The sequence below is a fragment of the Channa argus genome, chromosome 12, assembly GCF_033026475.1.
Source record: "Channa argus isolate prfri chromosome 12, Channa argus male v1.0, whole genome shotgun sequence".
Taxonomy (NCBI): domain Eukaryota; kingdom Metazoa; phylum Chordata; class Actinopteri; order Anabantiformes; family Channidae; genus Channa; species Channa argus.
The window spans coordinates 19,172,026-19,191,030 of record NC_090208.1 but is presented as its reverse complement, the minus strand read 5'-3'; the positions used below and the strand labels follow the sequence as shown (position 1 = coordinate 19,191,030).

Here is a 19,005-nt window from a genome sequence, read left to right as displayed (position 1 = left end):
TCAAAAAATGTTGAGCAGGACAGAACAGGCATCGAGTAAATGGACAAATACAAACACACACACACACACACACACAAACCATATCCTGACCCAGATCCTGTACCACCATAACAACACTGATTTACTTGAAGGCTCCACTGGACAGACAACATGACCGCAAAAAACAAGATATTATCAAGATTTCAGAACATTCTTTAAACTAGTGAAACTGTAATGAAAACCCAGGAATGTGCAGATTGTTGTTCTAGTTTTGTTTTGTAAGAAACATGGGGACTCGGCCGAGCTTGTGCACAGCTGGCGGGCGTCACAGTTTCACACACCTCACACACGTCTTTCACACACATCAGGAGTGCTGCTCGAACAAGCCACCTGCTGTCAGCCCCTTGATTCACTCTTCACCTCAGGAAACCACATCTCTCCCCAAGAGCACAGGATAAGGGAGGGACCCCATCGAATCCCACATTGGGAAAAATGTTGGATCAAACCGCATTTAAGTAAATCAGAGCAACTCGGGGTTAACTGCCCTGCTGAGGAGCTGTCACGGCTTATCTATCATCACAGTGAGGTACAAAGTGGCTTAAAGATGACGAATAGACGTGTAAATATTGAAAAACTATTGTGCATTACTGAGATAATATTTAGGGGCTGCAGCCCCACTGAGAGAATGCTGCAGCAGATAAAATCCCCCTTTAAAGTAGAAGTTAGATGTGTTTGATGTCCAGATGGGAGACACTCTGGGTTCAAACGTGCTGGAATAACATAGGATGATGCTTTAAGATGCCGCATGGCCAAATATAGTTTATGCGTGGTTCCTTTAGAACATCCATTCAAACATGACAAGTCATACAACAGTGATCTACAAAGTACCATGTCCATGTTTTTGTTTTGATATGTCTGCAGACGACATTTCACACCCAATCTGGTGAAGCACTTGATTGGCTAATGTTCACAGTCCTTCATGCACAAACGGCTATGCGCAGCAGGTACTGTGCCCTTAGCTCTCACAATATTTTGGCTCAAAATGTAAATAAGATTGAGAAATGATTAATCACAGCCTATTGTGATATCTGATTAATCATTGAGCCATTTCTTAGGAAAAAAAACAAAATACATATCTGAAGGCACAATCTTGGACATCTTTAAGATTAAAAGAAAACATAAGTGGTAAAGTACAAAATGTGCGTCTGATAACAGTAAATTAAATTCTTTATGTACAGGAAACACAGGATATTATACTTCAGAAATTAGGCTGACTTAACGCAGTTTATCTAAAAACAGGGGGTCTCCAATCAAATGAGCAAATCAGTAACACATACACCTGCCTGAATTAATTGCCCATGAACTATAGCATGTCTGTGCACCCACATACCCAAGAAAAAAAAGAAAAACATCCTTCCCTTTTTGTCCTTCTGTGTCTTTTCGAACACAAGAATCTTCTAATTAACACAGCACATGGGGAAAATAAAGGACACTCGCTGCCAGCACCACCAGCACTACTCCTTGCTTTTGCCTCTCTTCTTCAGGTTGACCTTCAACCTTGTCTTTGGAGAGGTTGAGATGAGTGAAAAGAAAGGAATGTATAGGGGCCTTTTGACATTAGGTCAGTACACAGAGAGAAAGAGACAGACAGAGGCAGCTCCTTTGTTTTCTTAGTGCACTGCATTGTGGAAGAATAGTGTCCATCAGCAGCAAGCTTGAATTTTACATTTAGTGTGCAGACTTTCTAGTTGAGTGTACCTCTGTTTGACACTTTTCCAGTGTGGCCACTACATATTAAAATGTGGCCACAAATCATTATACTTATCATTATATACTTTTGTATAGATTTGGGACAGAGCAGGTGTTTCAGTTCTTAGCTGTAGGGGAGGGACAGCAACACAATGAATGAAGAGTTTTAATAACCAATGTTTTGTATAAACACAACTTGGTTCCTTTTTGGTTTTCGTAAATGTAAAACAAAACGTTTCAGCTGAGGCCACCCACACTGCAACCTCCAAACTTTAATCTCAAATGACCACTGGCTGATTAACAGATGTTAAACAAAAATCGCCAAACTAACATTTACTCTCAACAACACAGTATCAACAATCAATAATTTAGGCTGTGATGTGATGAAGGGGCCAAATGTGCGATGAAGGCCTCATTCACTAGTATAGACAAAAGCTAAACAAAGGGTAAACAGTTAAAACCACAGAAGCAGCGGTTTATATCATGTACATAAGATACAGGAAGCTGCGATCCCGACCATCTTGAGTGCTAAACCATGATGTAAACAAGCACGATGGGAAAGGAGGAGAAAGGCAAAGCAATAATTTTATCTAGCAACAAAGAGAAGCTGAGTTAGGGGAAAGAAGTTCAAGCCCAACCAACCAACTCTGTAGTTCTTTCAGGCTTTTTCCTTTAAATCTTCTCACCTTTCTGTCTATCTCTTCCCCTGCTTTGCCGAGTCCATCTATTACGACATCCTGTGTGTGGCGGTCTTTTGATGGCCGTTAGCTGAACCCACTCCGAGACTAATGAATGGAAACCACATCAAGGTCACAGAGAATTTGCCTCAAGGCAACATTTTACTTCACCTTATCTTGACAAAATCAGCCACGGGCCTATTGCTTGTAACAAGACATGTTAAGAGGAAAAGGTATTTTGAATAAGGCTTAGCTCCAGGTTAAATAACTCTGAGGAACCATCAACTGCATTCAACACCAGAATTATTTATTAATGACTGGTCTTTTTCTTGCAGGACTGCTTCACTACATCAATTCTCTTAAACCTTTTGCCAGCATGTACAAACAAAGTCTTTAACAATTTTAAACTAATGGTATGTCTCCAGCTAAAGGTCAGTCTAAGACCATCTAAAGGAGAGGTCAGTCTGCCTCCAGGTGTTTCACTTAAATAGTCTAAACAGTGACGTGTCTTGGCTTCTACCTTTTATCTTTATCTTGAGGTCGTCCTTGGCCACTTTAACCATTTAAAAAGTTACATTAGTTTCTTGTTTATCTTCCATTTTTACTGCAACCTTTCTTGGTCCCTGTCCTGAGATCTCATATGGACTATAACTCCTCCATTAAAAAGCTTAACTTTGGCCAGTGAAACCTGGTAAAACAAAAGATTATGCTTTTGAAAGAATGCAGGGGTCTAACAGCCCCTTGAACAACTAATTGCATAAAAGTACGTGTCATTTTTCACCTGCTGGCCAGCTCATTTTGCAACTACACTTAAACAAAGGCACATGTATTTATTATTGTGCCATCACAAGATTTACTGCCAGTCTTATCTGCCTGGTCAACAGGTGAATCTACAGTCGCTTCCCATCACATTAAAATAAACCCAGAGCTGACTCCTCATGCCTGTCAGTCAGCTATGCTGTTATCAGCTACAAGCAAAAGAAAACATACCTCTGAATCAATAAACAGATCAAACTTCGAGATCTGATAAAGTCACGCCTTGCTGTTTGCCTTTAAGACACATTGTATGTAAACGGAAATCCTAAAGTGCATGTGCACTCTTGTCTCTCTAGTCCTACTAACAAATTCCTAAAGTTAACATGTAAGCTTATGTAATTGAAGTCCTGCCATTTTAACAGTGACCCTTCCACAGCGCTAGTTACAAACGACGCACCTCACCTCTTTGCGTTCGGTCACCTCTGACCTCTAGTTTTCACTCTGACCCCTTACAGCTTTTCCTCGGTGACCTAGAAATGATGTTCCCACACAGAAAGATTTATGGGTATTGTAGTAAAAAATAGTAAAATAGTGCTTTGTATCTCTCTCTTCTGCTGCAGTGGAAACACCTATGAAATGTGCCACCATCTGGAGAAATGTAGAGTGAAAGAGGAATGTAACTGTGGAATGTCATTGAGGACTCTCAGAAACAACTTACTGTAGGGGGAGCCAGGATTATTTATTTCAGGCTTTATTTCATGTAATTTTGGTTTTGGTTTATATAAAAACATTAACATTTACTAGAACAAAGGAATGGCTTAAGAGTTTAATCATGTTATAGTTTATCCTATTGTGTGCTTATATCAAAATTACATGGACAGCAACTGATTCTTTTGTTTATCAACTAATCTGCAGATCATTTTCTGTAATAATGGATTCCTCTTTGTTCTACAAATTGTCTGAAATATAGTAAAAAGGCCCACGGTTATTTATTTTGCTGCACAATGCCCTTAAAATATTGAGCTAAAATGAGAATCTCAATCCAGTCTCTTCCACACACTGTTCCCTTTCCCAGATTTTCTGATAGATCAGAATGATGAGCCTTGCTCAAAAACTTTTAGAAACGTCTGACTCCAACAACATCCATCCACATAAGGAGAAGGTTTAATTTCTAATTAAAGATATCTTTTTAAAAAGCACATATTTCAATGTTAGGGAGAGAAAGGCAGCTCAAATTTCACTATCATAAGCAAAATAGCTTTAATAAATTTTCTACCAACCCCATAACAGTTGTACCTGTACAACTTTCATGCATTTGGATGCATGAAAGTTGTGTATATGCATGTAGACGTATACTTCATGCAGGGTATATTGTAATATACTGCATATTTGAAGCTTTTAGTGTCAAATTGTTGTCTGCTGTCCCTTTTTACACTGTTAATAATTAATTAATAGTGAATGTGTATTTCATTTAGCCATTAGATTGGATTTGTTTTCTTTTTCTGCTGGGTGAAGTCATAATGCATTTACATCTGACAATATGTTTTATGAATTATACTGTATATTAAATTAAAAATATTATTCAACAAAGATTTCATGGAAAAAGTGAAGGATTCTTTGAGTTCAAATGAGAGAAAGGGGGAATGGAGGGAGATCTTAAAGAGTGGGAAAAAAAAGAAATGAGGAGCAGGAGGTTGAGGAGAAGAAAGAAGAGGTGCAGACAGGTGTATGAATTCTTTAAGGACATACAGGGCAGTGGGACAAGAAGGACATGGGGCTTCAGAAAGAGAAGAGAAGGGGGAGCAGGGATAGTAGCTATAGCAATGACATGGAATGTTCATGTCACCCCTGGCAACGGTTCATTAGCTATTAGCCCTCACAGACTGATGAGTCCTAGGCCCCCACCTGTTCCCCCGCCGTCCGTCACAAATTCCAAGGTTCTGAATGAGATCTGAATGCCAGTGGAATCAGGAATACCTGAAGAATTCCTAAGGAAAAAAGGTGCAGCGCTCACCCTTAGGTTGCACCAAACAATTAATGCAACCCTCTCGGAAAAGACCTCAGGTGTTGAAATGTCAAGCTTCACAGCTTCTTAGTTAAGCTTCAAATAACACTTTTTATGTCAGGTCAAAAACCATGTGAAGGAGGAAACAATATCCCTAACTAATCATTTAAGTCAAGATTTTTTTTTTTTTTATAATCAGTTAAGGTGCAGATTATCTTCAAATTGTCTATTTATTGTTTGGTCTATAAAACAAATGTTGGCTGTTCCTTCAGCATTTTGAATGAAAACACGCTTAAAACAAAGACAGATTAATAAAATATTTAAAAATGAATTAACTAACTGTAGCAGCTTTAAGTTGAAGTAGGTATAAAGGCACATTTCCAAGGTCAACAAGCCTGTGAGCAGACTTTCTTCACTATAGGAGCCGACACTGTTTTGAAATATGCGCTTAATAAGCTTATGTTGTGTACAAAATATTACAAATACCTGCACATTCCATGACCAGGGCTGAAAGGGTAAATGTACTGTACAGTTTGTAGGAGTGTTCACCTCTTGCTGATGTCATTGTGTAAAGTATTACAAAGTATGACAAAGACAAACATGGATTTGGTAAACTCCAGTTCACCTTAGGTTTACAAAAGGGGTAAAATGAATAAGGTGTTTTTCTGAGATTTTGCAAGGGAAAAAAATGTTATTACAGTATTTTATATATTGGCCTTGCTTAATTTATTTGAACAGTTTGGTCAATGTAGTTACTGTTTTCTGTGCAAACCCTGTTGCACAAAATTAATAAAAGACATCAGTTACTCAAGTCATATCCCTTCATCCGTAACTCAGCAGAAACAGTGAGCACCACATCTCTCAGTGTATTTGAACCTTGAAGCTCCTGACCGTAGAGTAGGTTATAGCTCACCGATATCAGGTGTTGGCACGTGTGTGTATGCCTCAATTTCACTTAGCGTTCGAGACCTTTAAGTTCAAACAGCGGTCACCAAAACCATGAATCACTAAAGGTCGTCAAACAGTTAATAGGGGGAAAGATTTGTGACAACTGCTGTTTAGTGAAGCTCTCAGTCATATGGGATAATGGCAGATGTGGCAGAAATCATAAAACAATTAAGGAGACGTGGCACCGTAAAGGAAGAGATGCCGGCTTCTTTACGTGTTTTGCCCACTGTCCCTTTGTTTTAAAACTGAATGTCAATCAAAGATAATTAAAGTAAAATAATATTTTGCGAAAGGTCAGTCAAATCACAAGCTGTCAATCACACCTGCTAAGAGGCATGCTGAAACAAAGTACTATATCAAGTCTTTGGCTGAAATGCACATAACTACTGGCTGATGTAAGGGCTCCCCAACCACAAGTGGACAACGTATACAGTATAATATTAAAAAATGCAATAAATTATGCTTTTTGCAGTCATGTTGAATCGGTGTTTGGTTTTTTAAGGTCTACATTTACTCATCATGTGTCTCTTTTTTGGTCATTTTTTAAAGAGTTTTTCTTTTGCCTCAAGACACACACTGACCCTACTTGCAAGAAAGTTATTTTTGTGCCTTTGGGATCATTTTAAGTTTATTTTTAGTTAATGGGAGTTTTTTCCATTGCATTTTCACCTCTCTGGGGTCATTTTGTACATTTTGTACATTTGTACATTTTTTTAGTGTTTTGGGCCCTTTGCTTTGGTCGTTTTCTTTCTTTGGTCATTTTTGACTCTGTGGGAGTGTTTTTCATCTCATTGTGGCTATTTGAATCTGTTAACAGTTATGTGTCTTTCAGGTTAAAAAATATTAACAGAAACTTCATACAGAGGCTCTGGCTCAGGATCTCAATGGACTCTTACACCCCTGGGCCTGTGTCTGGTAGGCCCGCTTGTTATTCCATCCATAAAAGAGGTTAGGGTAATGGATGAATGCTTTGATCTTGGTCACAATATAAAAAACATTTAAATGGATTCTGAAATTATAATGGGCATTTTCACTTCCTTCCGTACAACTAGTTCAAAAATAAGTCATTTCTTTGTTGAAATTTTATTTCATTAGGCTAAAGCATAAGTAGGAAAGAACCTACAAGTTACTTATCAGTAGTTTGTATTTTTTGTGTACTTCACATGCGCACTAACCATTCACAGACACTTGACCACACACACACGCACACACACAGCTAAAGTTGCTCTCCGGTCAGCCAGTGAGTGAGCATGCTTGCTATTTTGGGAACAAGTGGAGCCAGCTAAATAAATATGGGGCAACTGCGCTCTGTTGGCAAACACACTGACCCCACTTACAGACAGTTTAATGGCAAATTTATGATCCTTCAGTAAAAACAGATGGCTAAAGATACACATATAGTTGTTCTAAGGGTAATCACTGTGATAAGATTAAATGTGAAGTTAAATTGTCTGTTTTACAGCACAGGTCGACACAATGATCGCCTGTCCCACCTCATTAGTGGCCATTTGGGACGATAGTGGACAACAGGGAACAGAGACAGAGGATAACTGAGGCCCTTCACTTCATAATAAATGGAGTTAAAGCTCAGAACACGAGGCTCAGTATGAAGTTGACTGAAGGGTACGGTGCCAGGTAGCACTAGGCTGCGAGGCACTTCAGTCAAGGCTGCTACACTGAGCTAAAGTCTTAAGGCAGGTGGCCAATGTTTGACTAATAAATTGTTTTTAATGTGCAAAACTACACAATGATGTTCTGCAATTTACAGAGGACAGTAGAAAAATAAACTGCACTAAAATGATATTCTTTGCCTATTATTTTTTATAACCACATTGTTAAATTGTGTCTATTTTATTTTTTTTTAGCTATTCTGACTGTAAAAAAGGGTGAATTTGTCATATGTAAAACACATTTTACCTGCCTAAAATTTCACATGTAAAATTAATTAATTAATTAAACATGGTTTATTTCATATGTCAAAACTCAATTTTTGTGTTTCAAAATGCTGTGTGAATGCACTTTTGTGTCTTATGTAAAGCTTTTAAAACAACCTCAGTGTTTGAAAGGCGCAGCACTGAAACTTTGCTCAGCTCGATGAATTTGATTTCCTCCTTAGGTTTATCTTCTCATGTGTTAATGTAGCTGATTTGCAAATAGCAAAAGGTACAAGAGGCCATACGTAGAACGGATAACAACCGCTCTCTGTTATGTGTGAGGTTGCTGGTCCACCTGCCAGAACTCTTACACTTGCTTACAGTCAATCAGCCAGTGATGAGTAATGAGAAACTGGGCCAGTGTTTACAAGTTAGGGTGGTCCTGCCAACAGCAGGTCAAGACGGCGAGCTAAGGCTGTTTTATGGGCGCGTGCCAGAGGACAGAGTGACCCAGTCCCTGAAAATATCTCCAGCGATGGCTTAAAGGTAGCCACTGCTCACTTAGCAGATGCTTACAGTTTGACTGTTGCTCATCAGTCCTGTCAAAGAAAGCAAATGGTGAAAGTAGAGAGGGTTCCACTGCAGGACATGGGTAATGGTGTCACACAATTTTCATGTCTGGATACGCCCACCAGACAAATTAAGTAATTATTCTGATCTAAAAATGTTGTCTTTTTCTTGACTACTACAATACGATCTGAGACCCTACGGAGAGTTATAATCTATTTAATTTTTAACACAAAGTTTATAATTAAGAAAACCCATTTGCAGAAAAAAGAAGGTTATCCACTGTTTCTTACAACCTTTTTCAATCGCTCCTTTCCATTAATCCTAAAAAGATCAGTATTATAAATCCTTTTTACACATACAGCATCAATTTCATTCCAGTAAAATTAACATAAATCATTTGCGAATAATGCTAGATAAGATAAAAACTAAATAAAATATCCAAATAATAAAAGAAACACAGACAGGAACATGACAGAACAGTTTTTTGCAAGTAGGAACAAGTATGATCTTGATAAAGAAGTCAGACTTCATACTTTAGATGTAACTGCTCATACAACAATAAGCTGTGGCACTTCTGTAGCCACAGGCTGTGTTTTCCTCAAAGCAGTGCCTTCATTAACTTTGGCAGCTGTTTCAGTGAGGTTATGACAATGAGGGAACCGAGACAAACACAAACTAGCTGGCATCGCTGGACACACAGCCATTAAAGAAGCTATCTGATTAGGGGCGTAACAAGAACCGATGCTTCTGTACCAAGTTAATCCTAAAATTCTGAAAATGCAACAGTACTTGTTTTCTATGGTACAGATGGTACCAAACCAGAAGTACCATAGTAGCTTCAAAATACTGGAGAATTTGATTTCTCCAGCTTCAACAAGCAGCATAATAACCTTAGTATAGCCCGATTTTAAACACAAAGGAAAAAGAAAAGTAACACTACAACTACATGAGGAGTTCTTGTGTCAGTAGCAACAAGTCGACAGTGCTGAGTTGGGACTAAAGGAGAAAACTATTCAAACATAGCAAAGAAAAGACATATCCATCATATCTGTACTAAGAATTCAACTTGTGAGAGTTTCAGTTGTTCATTTTATTGAGACATGTCCTCAGAATGTTAGTATCTTTAAATGTTTCCGAATCAACATGTGTTCGTCTGTGTGTATGTGGTTTTCTTTAAGCTATAACATTATATCTCACAATTAAGATCTCCTTCTAAATGTCTTTTCACTGCATCAGTGAGAGGAAGAGGATGTTAGGCAGGAGAGGCTAAGTGTAAAGTAAAGAAGATATGACTAAAACTGCAGTAGAGATGCCATACAAAAAAAAAAAGATTTTCTCAAAAATGTGTTTTGTCTTTTTCATTTTTTAAAAGTGCTGTTTATTAGTCAAAGGAACCGTCCCACTCCTATTGCTGAAATAGAATTAAAGAAAGTTCATGTTGAAATACATTTATTACATGGGTTTATTTGTTGTTGTGGTATTGAATAACTTTTGAGAATTGTGTCTTTTTAGTGGTATTGGTCAAGACAACCATTGAAACTCGAAGAGGGATATAGGCCTAGACTAAATGAGGTATGCATGAGGTAGTGAACTATCTGTCGGGATTACCTGGCTGATACAGAGGAAGGCGTGAAGGATGAGTGTGAGACAAAGAGGTGGAAAAACTGAGTGGAGGTATCTGTAATTATAGGGACAGGCAGAGACACACTGAGGCTGTAATAGCACACAATAACTGACACATCTGATGTGCCAATGATAGTGTTCCTATCACAGTCGGACATTAGTGGGCTGCGGATGAGGTTTACCTCGATATGTATATGGTGTCCATGGATACAGTGGCTGGGGAGCCTTAAGATCAACCATCCAAATACAAAAGCAAACATGGTTTAATCAATAAATGAAGTTGATTTTTAAGCAAAAATTTAAATGTTTTTTCAGCTATTTGGGAATATTCCCAATTTCGACAATAAATATATTATAAGTGAACCAAACAAGCAATTTAAAGATATCTGGGCTTTGGGAAGTTGTGATTATAGAAAAATGTGTTTTTGGCAGTCAAAATAGTGTAAAACCCTGTTGATTCTTGTGTTAGAATGGACTAATGGGGAAAAAGTCTAATGATCACCTGTTTGTAAATTCTGACGGATGAATCCCAATTTTATTTTCAGCCGTGTCATTTTCTACACAAAGAAGTATAATATAAACATAAAAATGCTGCCATGCTTAAGATAAAGTTAATCAGGCAGTAGATGTCTGCCAGATACATCCAGATGCTACAACAAGTTTTTGAGGGGGAATAAAGCTCGCTGTTGTTGAGAGTGAACTATTGTGGGCCAACATAAGCACTAAAGTAGAATGAAATGTTTAGTGGGACCTGTGTCACATTGTGTATATTCAATAAGTCTACTCTTAAAATAAAAATATTGTTGCCATATTTGTCCAAATCTAACTGAGACATGAGGAACTTTGGGATTTTAAAGGGACGACATTGGTGTGCTGGGTGATAAATATTAAAAAGAACAAGAAGTGGTGGGCATGAAAAGGCCAAAATACACCAAGTGATGCAAGAAAAGGAAGAATGAAATCCCAGACGAATGGAAGAAAAACCCAACCAATAGGGTGTTGATTAGAGGTCTAATCTTTCTGAAGCACAAACAGACCTGAGGGGAGTGATGGCATCAAGGAGAAAGGACTGGGCATGTCGAAGCAAGCTACGACAGCACTCCCACCGAGCATCCAGTCAAACACTGCCCCACCTCAGCTCCTAAAGAAAAAGCCTGAAGACCTTCACAAACACATCCCAGGGGCCACAGTTAGATGGAAAAACCCCTCTTTTCCCCCACTCGCTACCTTTCTGTCATTACTGCTACTGCTCGTCTTCCCGTCAGGAGGGCCAGAAAGCAAAAGACAAAGTGCGATAAGCTTTGATGACCTCTGATCCCTGGAATCCACTGTGACCAATCAGGGGGACAAACTGACAGTTTGTAATTTGGGAACGTAGGCGTGATGTGTTGAGAGGTAACTGTGCAAGTTCTTTCAGTTCCTGACTCCTCCATCAATGCACAAACCAATAAATAGAAAATCTCAGTTTCCACCAACGCTAAACAACTGCCAAGACAAACAAGTCTTCGTTTCAGGTATGAACATCTTCAATGGCTAAAATACACAAGAGAAAAATCATAAAGCCATCCAGCTGGAGATGAAAAACAGATGATGAATCATAGTGAAGTCAGTTATTAGATTAATGTCTCGCATCAGCACCAAAGAAAACACACTTCTCCTGTGTTTAACTGGAACTGTCAACATGACTAGGAAAGACAGCTCAATACTGATTGTTGGAAAGGACACACAAAGAATGGATGGGATGTGTACAAAGCCTGACAGGGGATTTTCAAGTGGATAGTGCAATGTAAACCCTGTTTTCAAATATGAGTGAAATGCTCAGAAGGAGAGAGGAGAAAGGGAGAGCAAAAGGAGGCATCCGTCTGTGTTTTTAGTGACATCTACAGCCAGTTTAACAGCTCTGTTTGCATATTCAGCCTTTGGTATCACACACAGGAGTTCCCTTGTTTTCATTTGTGTAGAGCCTGTAAGCCAGTGTGTCATCTTAGAAAGTTTAGCAAGGGTATTTCCCAAAAGAAAACTAAGCTCAAGGGGTCTTTTATCTCACCTGCACTGGCAACAAAAAAACACAGAGGCATGTGGTTTTATGAGGGTGGGCGAACATGCTTCAGTGCATGCAAGCACCAAACAGGTAGCAGGGCTTTAACTGTGGGCGTGGGTGGGGGCAAACAGAGGCTTTTTGAAGGCATGATAGGTATCCTATGTGTGGTTTATAGGTTTCTTAATGCACATATAGACAAAGTATTTCACCGATCTTCTAAGGGCACTGTACAGTGGGAGAGAAGTAGGGCAAAGCTAGAAGGGAAGGCGAAAAGTTAGGGGGGAAAGAAAATGTCTGCATGTAAGAGAGATAGATGAAACATAGTGAAAAGTGAAAATAGCAAAGAAAAACGTGATAAAATAATGCAGAGAAATGAGGCACCTGCATCCTGACTTCTCTAGACCCACAACTCGGACCACAAACTGAGACGGAGCATCTTGACCCTGTCACATCACAAAACTGATCATAAATGATACTGCAAATAAACCTGTAATGAACTGTGAGACTTGGGGAAGCAATGAGGACAAAAAGTGATAAGACAGCAGTGTAAAGGGGGTAATGATGAGGAGAGGGAGGGGAGCAGGAGGGCAAAAGGGAAATGAAGGGGGGGTAGAGTTGTGGACAGTTGTGTTGGGGAGGGTCAAGTGACCACAAATCAAGCTGTGATCAGTTGCTTCGCTCAGGGTTTCTGGAATGCTGTAGCCTATTGCACCTGCAGGGAGTGTGACAAGTCCTGCCAAGCTCTGGAGGAATTTAACCAGGGGTGGGGGTTGGGCGTGGTGGGGGGTTAGAGAGAGGAGAGCAGTACATGTCTGGGAATAGATAGGGATATTAGATTGGACAATTTTCTGACATTTTGTAAGTTAAACAAGTTGGAAAGACACGTCAAAAACTTGGAAAAATACTTAGTTCAGGCCTTTAGAGTAAAATTATCACTTTCTGCAAAACTTCATTGAAATATTTGAGAAATTAGCAGTATGTACAGCATTTCAAATGTATTTCTACATTATTTCCTAACAGCCCAAGTAGTAGCCTCCCTCCAGATTCTCCTCCTTCCTGTCAAGCTTTCTCACCCTTCCTCCTTCTCACTCAGCCCTGTGTTAATTTTTTCTCTTTGCCAACAGCTGTGTCAGACACAGAAGAAGCTACTACACTTCCTCTCTGTATCTTCACTAAAACATTTTCCTGAGAAAAAAAAACTTTCCAGTTTCCAAGAACTAAAGAATTGTTGTAGGTTTGGGGTTGATTTTTCAGAAAAAAATATATTGCTAATGCACTCTTCTTAACCCAAACCAGCATTTGTTTCTTTTAGATGTTCTACAGATCACATCATTTGATTTCTGGATCGTCATACTGTGTTAGTCTACATCCACTAAAGTCTGTCACTATAAATAGTGCTTTTCTCTTGACAGGTTTAACAAAATTGGGTAACTTTCATATCTGTTAAACAAAAGTAAAATTATCTTCTAAAGGTTTGTCTTTTTATAGTTTTGATTTGAAACTGCAAATAAATTATGAAAGAAACTTAGGAGTTTGCATATTTGAGATTTCTTCAAAATAGTCGCTGATATAATTTCTTCATTTGCTTTGCTTCCAGCATCCCTTCATGACAAAAAGGTGACTGTATATTATATAACATTGTTATTTTGCTAATTATTTAGACTGGGTTGCATGTGTACCTTAACCAAACTTCATCTAGTAAGATGAAGTTTGGGAGGGAAGGGAGTACCCTTCATTGCAACTGCTCTGGCATCTACAGTAGCATGCTATGTTATTTCTAGTGAAACCTAAACCATTGTGTTCATGCAAAGTCTTATCTGCTGACACTGATATGGTCTGATAAAGATACATGTTCTACTATCAGTGTACAACAGTAGGGAAAGATAATGAACTTTATATTTTCATTCAACCAAACACACAGAGACAAACTTTTGGGCTGGAGCACTGTGGCAACACATAAAGACATGGTTACCACCACTATGAAAGCCCAGACCACCCAATGAACTCATCTGTCACTCAGTCAACCCACACACACACACACACACAATACACAAACACAATACAACAGGGAGGTGGGAAGTGGGTGGAAGAGTCCTATTGATAAACAGGAAGCTTTTCACCACTGATTCCCCTTCATTTCAATCAGAATCTCTTACCGCTAATAAAACAACAAATGACACAGACTTACAACTGATTTGAGATAACTTGTGTCCGAAACTAACTTACCATGGATATAAAATCATTTCTACTGTTTATTTCTTAAGTTAATACATATGTTTTTTTTCTTCAAATGACATAACTAAAACCAAAACTAGCTTGATGAACTTTAAATTAAAAGCTGTAAAATGTTTAATGATTTCACGCACAGTTAAATTAGAAAAGTAAAAGATAAACAGTAATGTATCTATCGGCTCTGTGAATAGGAAGCAGCATCCTCGCTCTGCAGCAGTAAACCTTCTCCTATAGGTGTGGCCTGTTTCCACAACAATCTCCATATCCTAAATATTCATCAGACGGGTGGGTTTTGAATTGCAAATGACTCTGAGCGGGCCCACTCAAATATGAAGTGCTTTTTAGGGCCCGGGGTCTACATATACATGTTCAGTCTACAGCTTCAGGAGATGATCTAAAGAGTTTAGAGACTGTTTGGTACACGCTATAAAACCTGAACCTACCTGCAGCTTTAATTTCGTACTGGATTAAAAGCACTAACGATGACTAGACAATGTTTTGCAGAAATCAGAAATGTGCTGCCTCATTGGCCAAGTGATACACCCACAATGTGACGCATGGATTGGGAGCTCTGTGCAGAGAGCGGGGTCTCTTTTATGGGCAGCTTATTAAATAGATTATTATAAACATATTTCCTCTCTTCATGCATTCAACAAGCGGTTACTACAGGTTTAAAATGCTGCTTTTTAAAGGTTCGTCTCACTTTGGTTAGCTGAGCTGATGATTGATATGCAACAGTTTCATGAAAAGCTTCTTCTGCTGCAATAGCACGGACCCAATGCAAAAACCACGTTCGGTTTTTGTATGGACTCTCTAAATAAACAGAGTCAAGAGCCACTTCACCTGAGGTAACTGCAACAGTAAAACAAATGGGACTTACTCCATGCGTAGATCTCACCGCCAGTGCCACTGCTATCACACAAATCCTGCCAGAGAAATAAACCGCTTCGTTAGTTTGTTTACTCCTGTGATTATTATTTGCCAGGTAAAGTGCGTCGGAACTGGGCTGTCGGAACAGCCACGACCTGTACACCACGGCAGCTTGCAAAGCGGAAACCAAAGTTCGGATAAGTTAGTTTGGAGCGTGATTTTGAGAGGTAAAAAAAATGCTTACAGGAATTTCATTTTGATCCGACTGGCAGAGGGGGGGTACCGAAGGTCCAGACTCGATCCCCTTGTCTTCACCAGCAAAGCACTTCAAACGCTCTCATCGACTGCTCCAAACACCCCGTCGTCTACCCAGAGACAGAGAAAGAGATAAAGTAGTGCCGCCGTCCACACAAAACCTCTTTATGCAGACAGGCGCACACACACCGTCTTGGACATTAGCACTGAAGCAACGCAGGAACTCTGTGCGGGATTTCTTTAGTAAGCGACAACTTATCCAACTCACCAACGTTGCACCGGGGAAGTCGCCGCTGCGCTCTCCGGCTTGTTGCGCGTCAACTCCGCAGCGCACTGCAGCAGCAGCAGCAGGAGGAGGAGGAGGGGCCACACATTTAATTCATGCCTCTTTACCTTCAGCAGGAGAGTTTACCCTCACACAGCCAGCAGAACATCTTCAAAGTGTTTCGTCCAGCAAAGGAGACGTTTCTGTCCCCAGCAAGACTCTAGAACAACTACATTCAATGAAAGCAAGTGAGGAAGTAAAAAGTGAAGGAATTATACCACTATTACAAATTATTTGCTCATTTGAACATATACATATATTCATTTTTAGTTTTTAGTAAAATTCTATTACAACATAGCATCCATCACTAAAAGTGTTGCTCCTTTCCATGGATGAAAGATATGTTTGCTTAGGTCTACAATGCTTTTCAATCCCTTAATAAATTATCCAACAAATGTTATGTGTGAGTGTCATGGTTATATCTGGACCAGTTAGTAAAGTATAAAATTAAAACCATTGGTTTGGACACTCTGTTCTGGTCCCTGCTCTAAAAATGGTTATGACATTATGTTCTGATGCCAGTAGTCTCTTTTAGCTCATAAAGGCTCTATTTTAGTTCCATGTGTCCTTAGTGAACTCTCAGCTCTTTGAATTACAGCATGTTATTCTTTTTCTCCTTATAAATTGATGATAAAACACTTCTGATGGATAAAGTCTCTCAGACGGATGTAAGTTTGTTATCATGTTTAGCTTGTTTTTAACCTTGGAGCACCACAAGGACCGTACCTGGTACCTTTTTAGTTTGGGATTATCACATAAGTTTAAGTCATATTAATCTTTTATCTAAAATTGGTATATAAAAAGCAATTTCATATGTTTCACTGCATGGTTTGGAAATTGATGATTTTATCAGTAAACATTAAATACATTTTTTTTGTTTTTATTTTAAATTAACTTCATTTCACTTTCCATCAGCAGCCTACCATCATGAGATGATAATATTTGGCCTGTCGTTATTAAACAGAAGGCCATGGGTCCTGGTGGCTTAGTGGCAGAACATTGGGTTGGGGTGCAGAGGGCAGCGGGCTCAAATACCTGCCCCCCCCCAGCCACCAAGGGCGACCCTGGTGCCGAACAAAATGGAAGGGTTGTGGTAGGATGGGGCATCCATTGCAAAAAGTCATGCCATATCAATGTGCGGAACACTTTCTGCTGTTGTGACCCCTGAAGGGACAAGCCGAAAGACTTCCATTTTTTTCTGATATAAGTGTAATTTGTCAAGTGTAGAGAAAATGACAAATAAATGTTCTGCAGCCCAAGGCCCTAAAGACAGGAGGCAGGCACATATCAATCCGCCCTTGGGAGGTGCTCTTATACTTGAATATTATTATTTTCATATGGAAAACAATGTAAAACGACATTAATGAACTGTCAGCTGTACTAAAAAGTCAGTAATTGTCTGTTTATGGTCAAATGTAGGTGTGCAAGTCATCCAGAAACTCGAGTTTAGTTGAACTGTCTGTCTTAGTGTAAGTGCAGGGGGTGGTATCAGTGCGCACTGGGTGTGGAAGTAGATCCGGTTAGGGCAGGTTTGCAAGTCGCGGAGAGAAGAAGTCAGAGGGGGACAGCAGAGGTGCACGGTGCCAGATCCTGGACCAGGAGTAAACCCTCTGCAAGTGCCGCACACGCCGAGAAAACGTGTATTTCTGATTCTTTCTGTTTCAGATGTGCAAGGGGGGACACGGCTTTGACATGCGAGTATCAAACCGTAGAGTTTGTCAGTGTTAACCCAGGCGGATCGTTGTTTTATTCCCCCCCAAGATGCATAAAGACTTGAAGAGCGTCGCTGTGCCATTGCTCTTCTTCGCCCTGTGCGTCGCGGTGCAGCGAACCGATTCTGCGGTAAGTGCCTCTCCAGTCTTTGCAGATTCTATTGCCTTCTACCTCTTTTCCCTCTCGCAAGACAAACGCACGAAAGACCTGGGAGACCTGCCGCTCTCACCCAGCCGGCGCCGGGACACCACCGGCTCTCCCAGCAAGCTCAACTAAAGTTTATAAATAGAGAGGCTGCTTTATAACAAGTGCTTCTCCTTCTGCTCTAATAATAATCCCGCGTCTCTTTCCGTTTTGCAGCAAAGAAAATAATAACTGTGTGATCAAGGCAATTGTGCGCTTTCGTGCTGAGCTTTTATGGCACTAATTTAACGATCGGAGCTCCGCTTTGTAGTTTCATGGAAGATCGGGACCGAGTTGCTGTCCCCTTTTCTGTCTGCATCACGTTTCTTCTTCCCTGTTCCCTGCAGCTGAAGGCAACCTGTAGCAACATGCCGACCACGGCGCGCGTTTGCTGCCCAGTATCTAACTTTTATTCCTGTTCACGATTCAGACGAAATAGGACATTTGGGAGGAAGCGGCGGCGGTGTGTGCAGCCTCTAAACACATTGTCTTGTGATTAAAATATTAACTCCAACATTGCTGCTCTGTCAGTGATAACACGGTCTGCTTGTCCTATGTGTTATGTTGTGCGTAATTGGGTTTTGGTTAGATGCTAATGAAAGCCTCTGGAGAGAGAAACTGTGATTTTTGTCTGAGTTTGTCCAGGTGTATCTCCCTTGCAGGTGTGTCTCGTGTTGACTTTTGTAAGCGACTCATATTGAAGTGTAGCCGAATCCAATGCATCAAATGCAGCATACACCCCGCAGCTTTAGGTTTTGTGCACAGAGATAGCTGAGATAACATTTCTCTTTGCACTTGAGGTGTATTTAGATGCAGGGACGAGGAGGGGTGCGAGTTTTTAAGTCTGCAAATACTTTTACCCTCTTCAATAAGCATTTTGTTTATATCAGTGGCTCCTCATTCCAGCTGCACTCCTCCTAACTTCACCACTTTGACGCAGCTGCATCGTCAAAGTGCGGAATCAAAGTGGAAATAATCAACCAGTAGAAATGCCTTAATGTAACTTTTTCAATCCTCCAACTTGCTCTCCTGAATATTCACACCTTATTCATGAGGACTCGTTCTGCTGGCCAGAGATCCCGCCCACACACATATCGCGCCCAATCAGGCCTGCGCACTGCAGTTCAACAGGTTTAAAGTATGTGCATGCGATGATCCTTAGAATTCCATAAAATGAGTCAAACAGATCTAAGTCAATCTTTGAT

The 19,005-nt window shown here is 39.9% G+C and overlaps 2 protein-coding genes across 5 annotated transcripts in view; one reads left to right on the top strand and one right to left on the bottom strand.

Annotated features, from left to right (window-relative positions):
• The window catches only part of col4a6 (collagen, type IV, alpha 6), a 98,021-nt gene extending 82,058 nt beyond the window's left edge, over positions 1-15,963 (bottom strand). For 2 of the 4 annotated variants that reach the window (XM_067524144.1, XM_067524146.1), the window contains exons 1-3: positions 15,848-15,963; positions 15,569-15,689; positions 15,335-15,380 (exon numbers count right to left, since the gene is read on the bottom strand). In XM_067524144.1, coding sequence (XP_067380245.1) covers positions 15,335-15,380; positions 15,569-15,579 — 57 coding nt within the window. In that variant the 5' untranslated portion in view covers positions 15,580-15,689; positions 15,848-15,963. Of the gene's footprint in view, positions 1-15,334; positions 15,381-15,568; positions 15,690-15,768; positions 15,788-15,847 lie in introns of those variants that run through there. The other 2 variants (XM_067524147.1, XM_067524145.1) reach the window with 2 other exon arrangements.
• Positions 15,964-17,436: 1,473 nt separating this feature from the next.
• Positions 17,437-19,005, top strand: part of col4a5 (collagen, type IV, alpha 5 (Alport syndrome)) — a 44,763-nt gene continuing 43,194 nt past the window's right edge. The window contains exon 1 of the mRNA XM_067525332.1: positions 17,437-17,746. Within this exon, the coding sequence (XP_067381433.1) occupies positions 17,666-17,746 (81 nt within the window). The 5' untranslated portion in view covers positions 17,437-17,665. The remainder of the gene's footprint in view (positions 17,747-19,005) is intronic.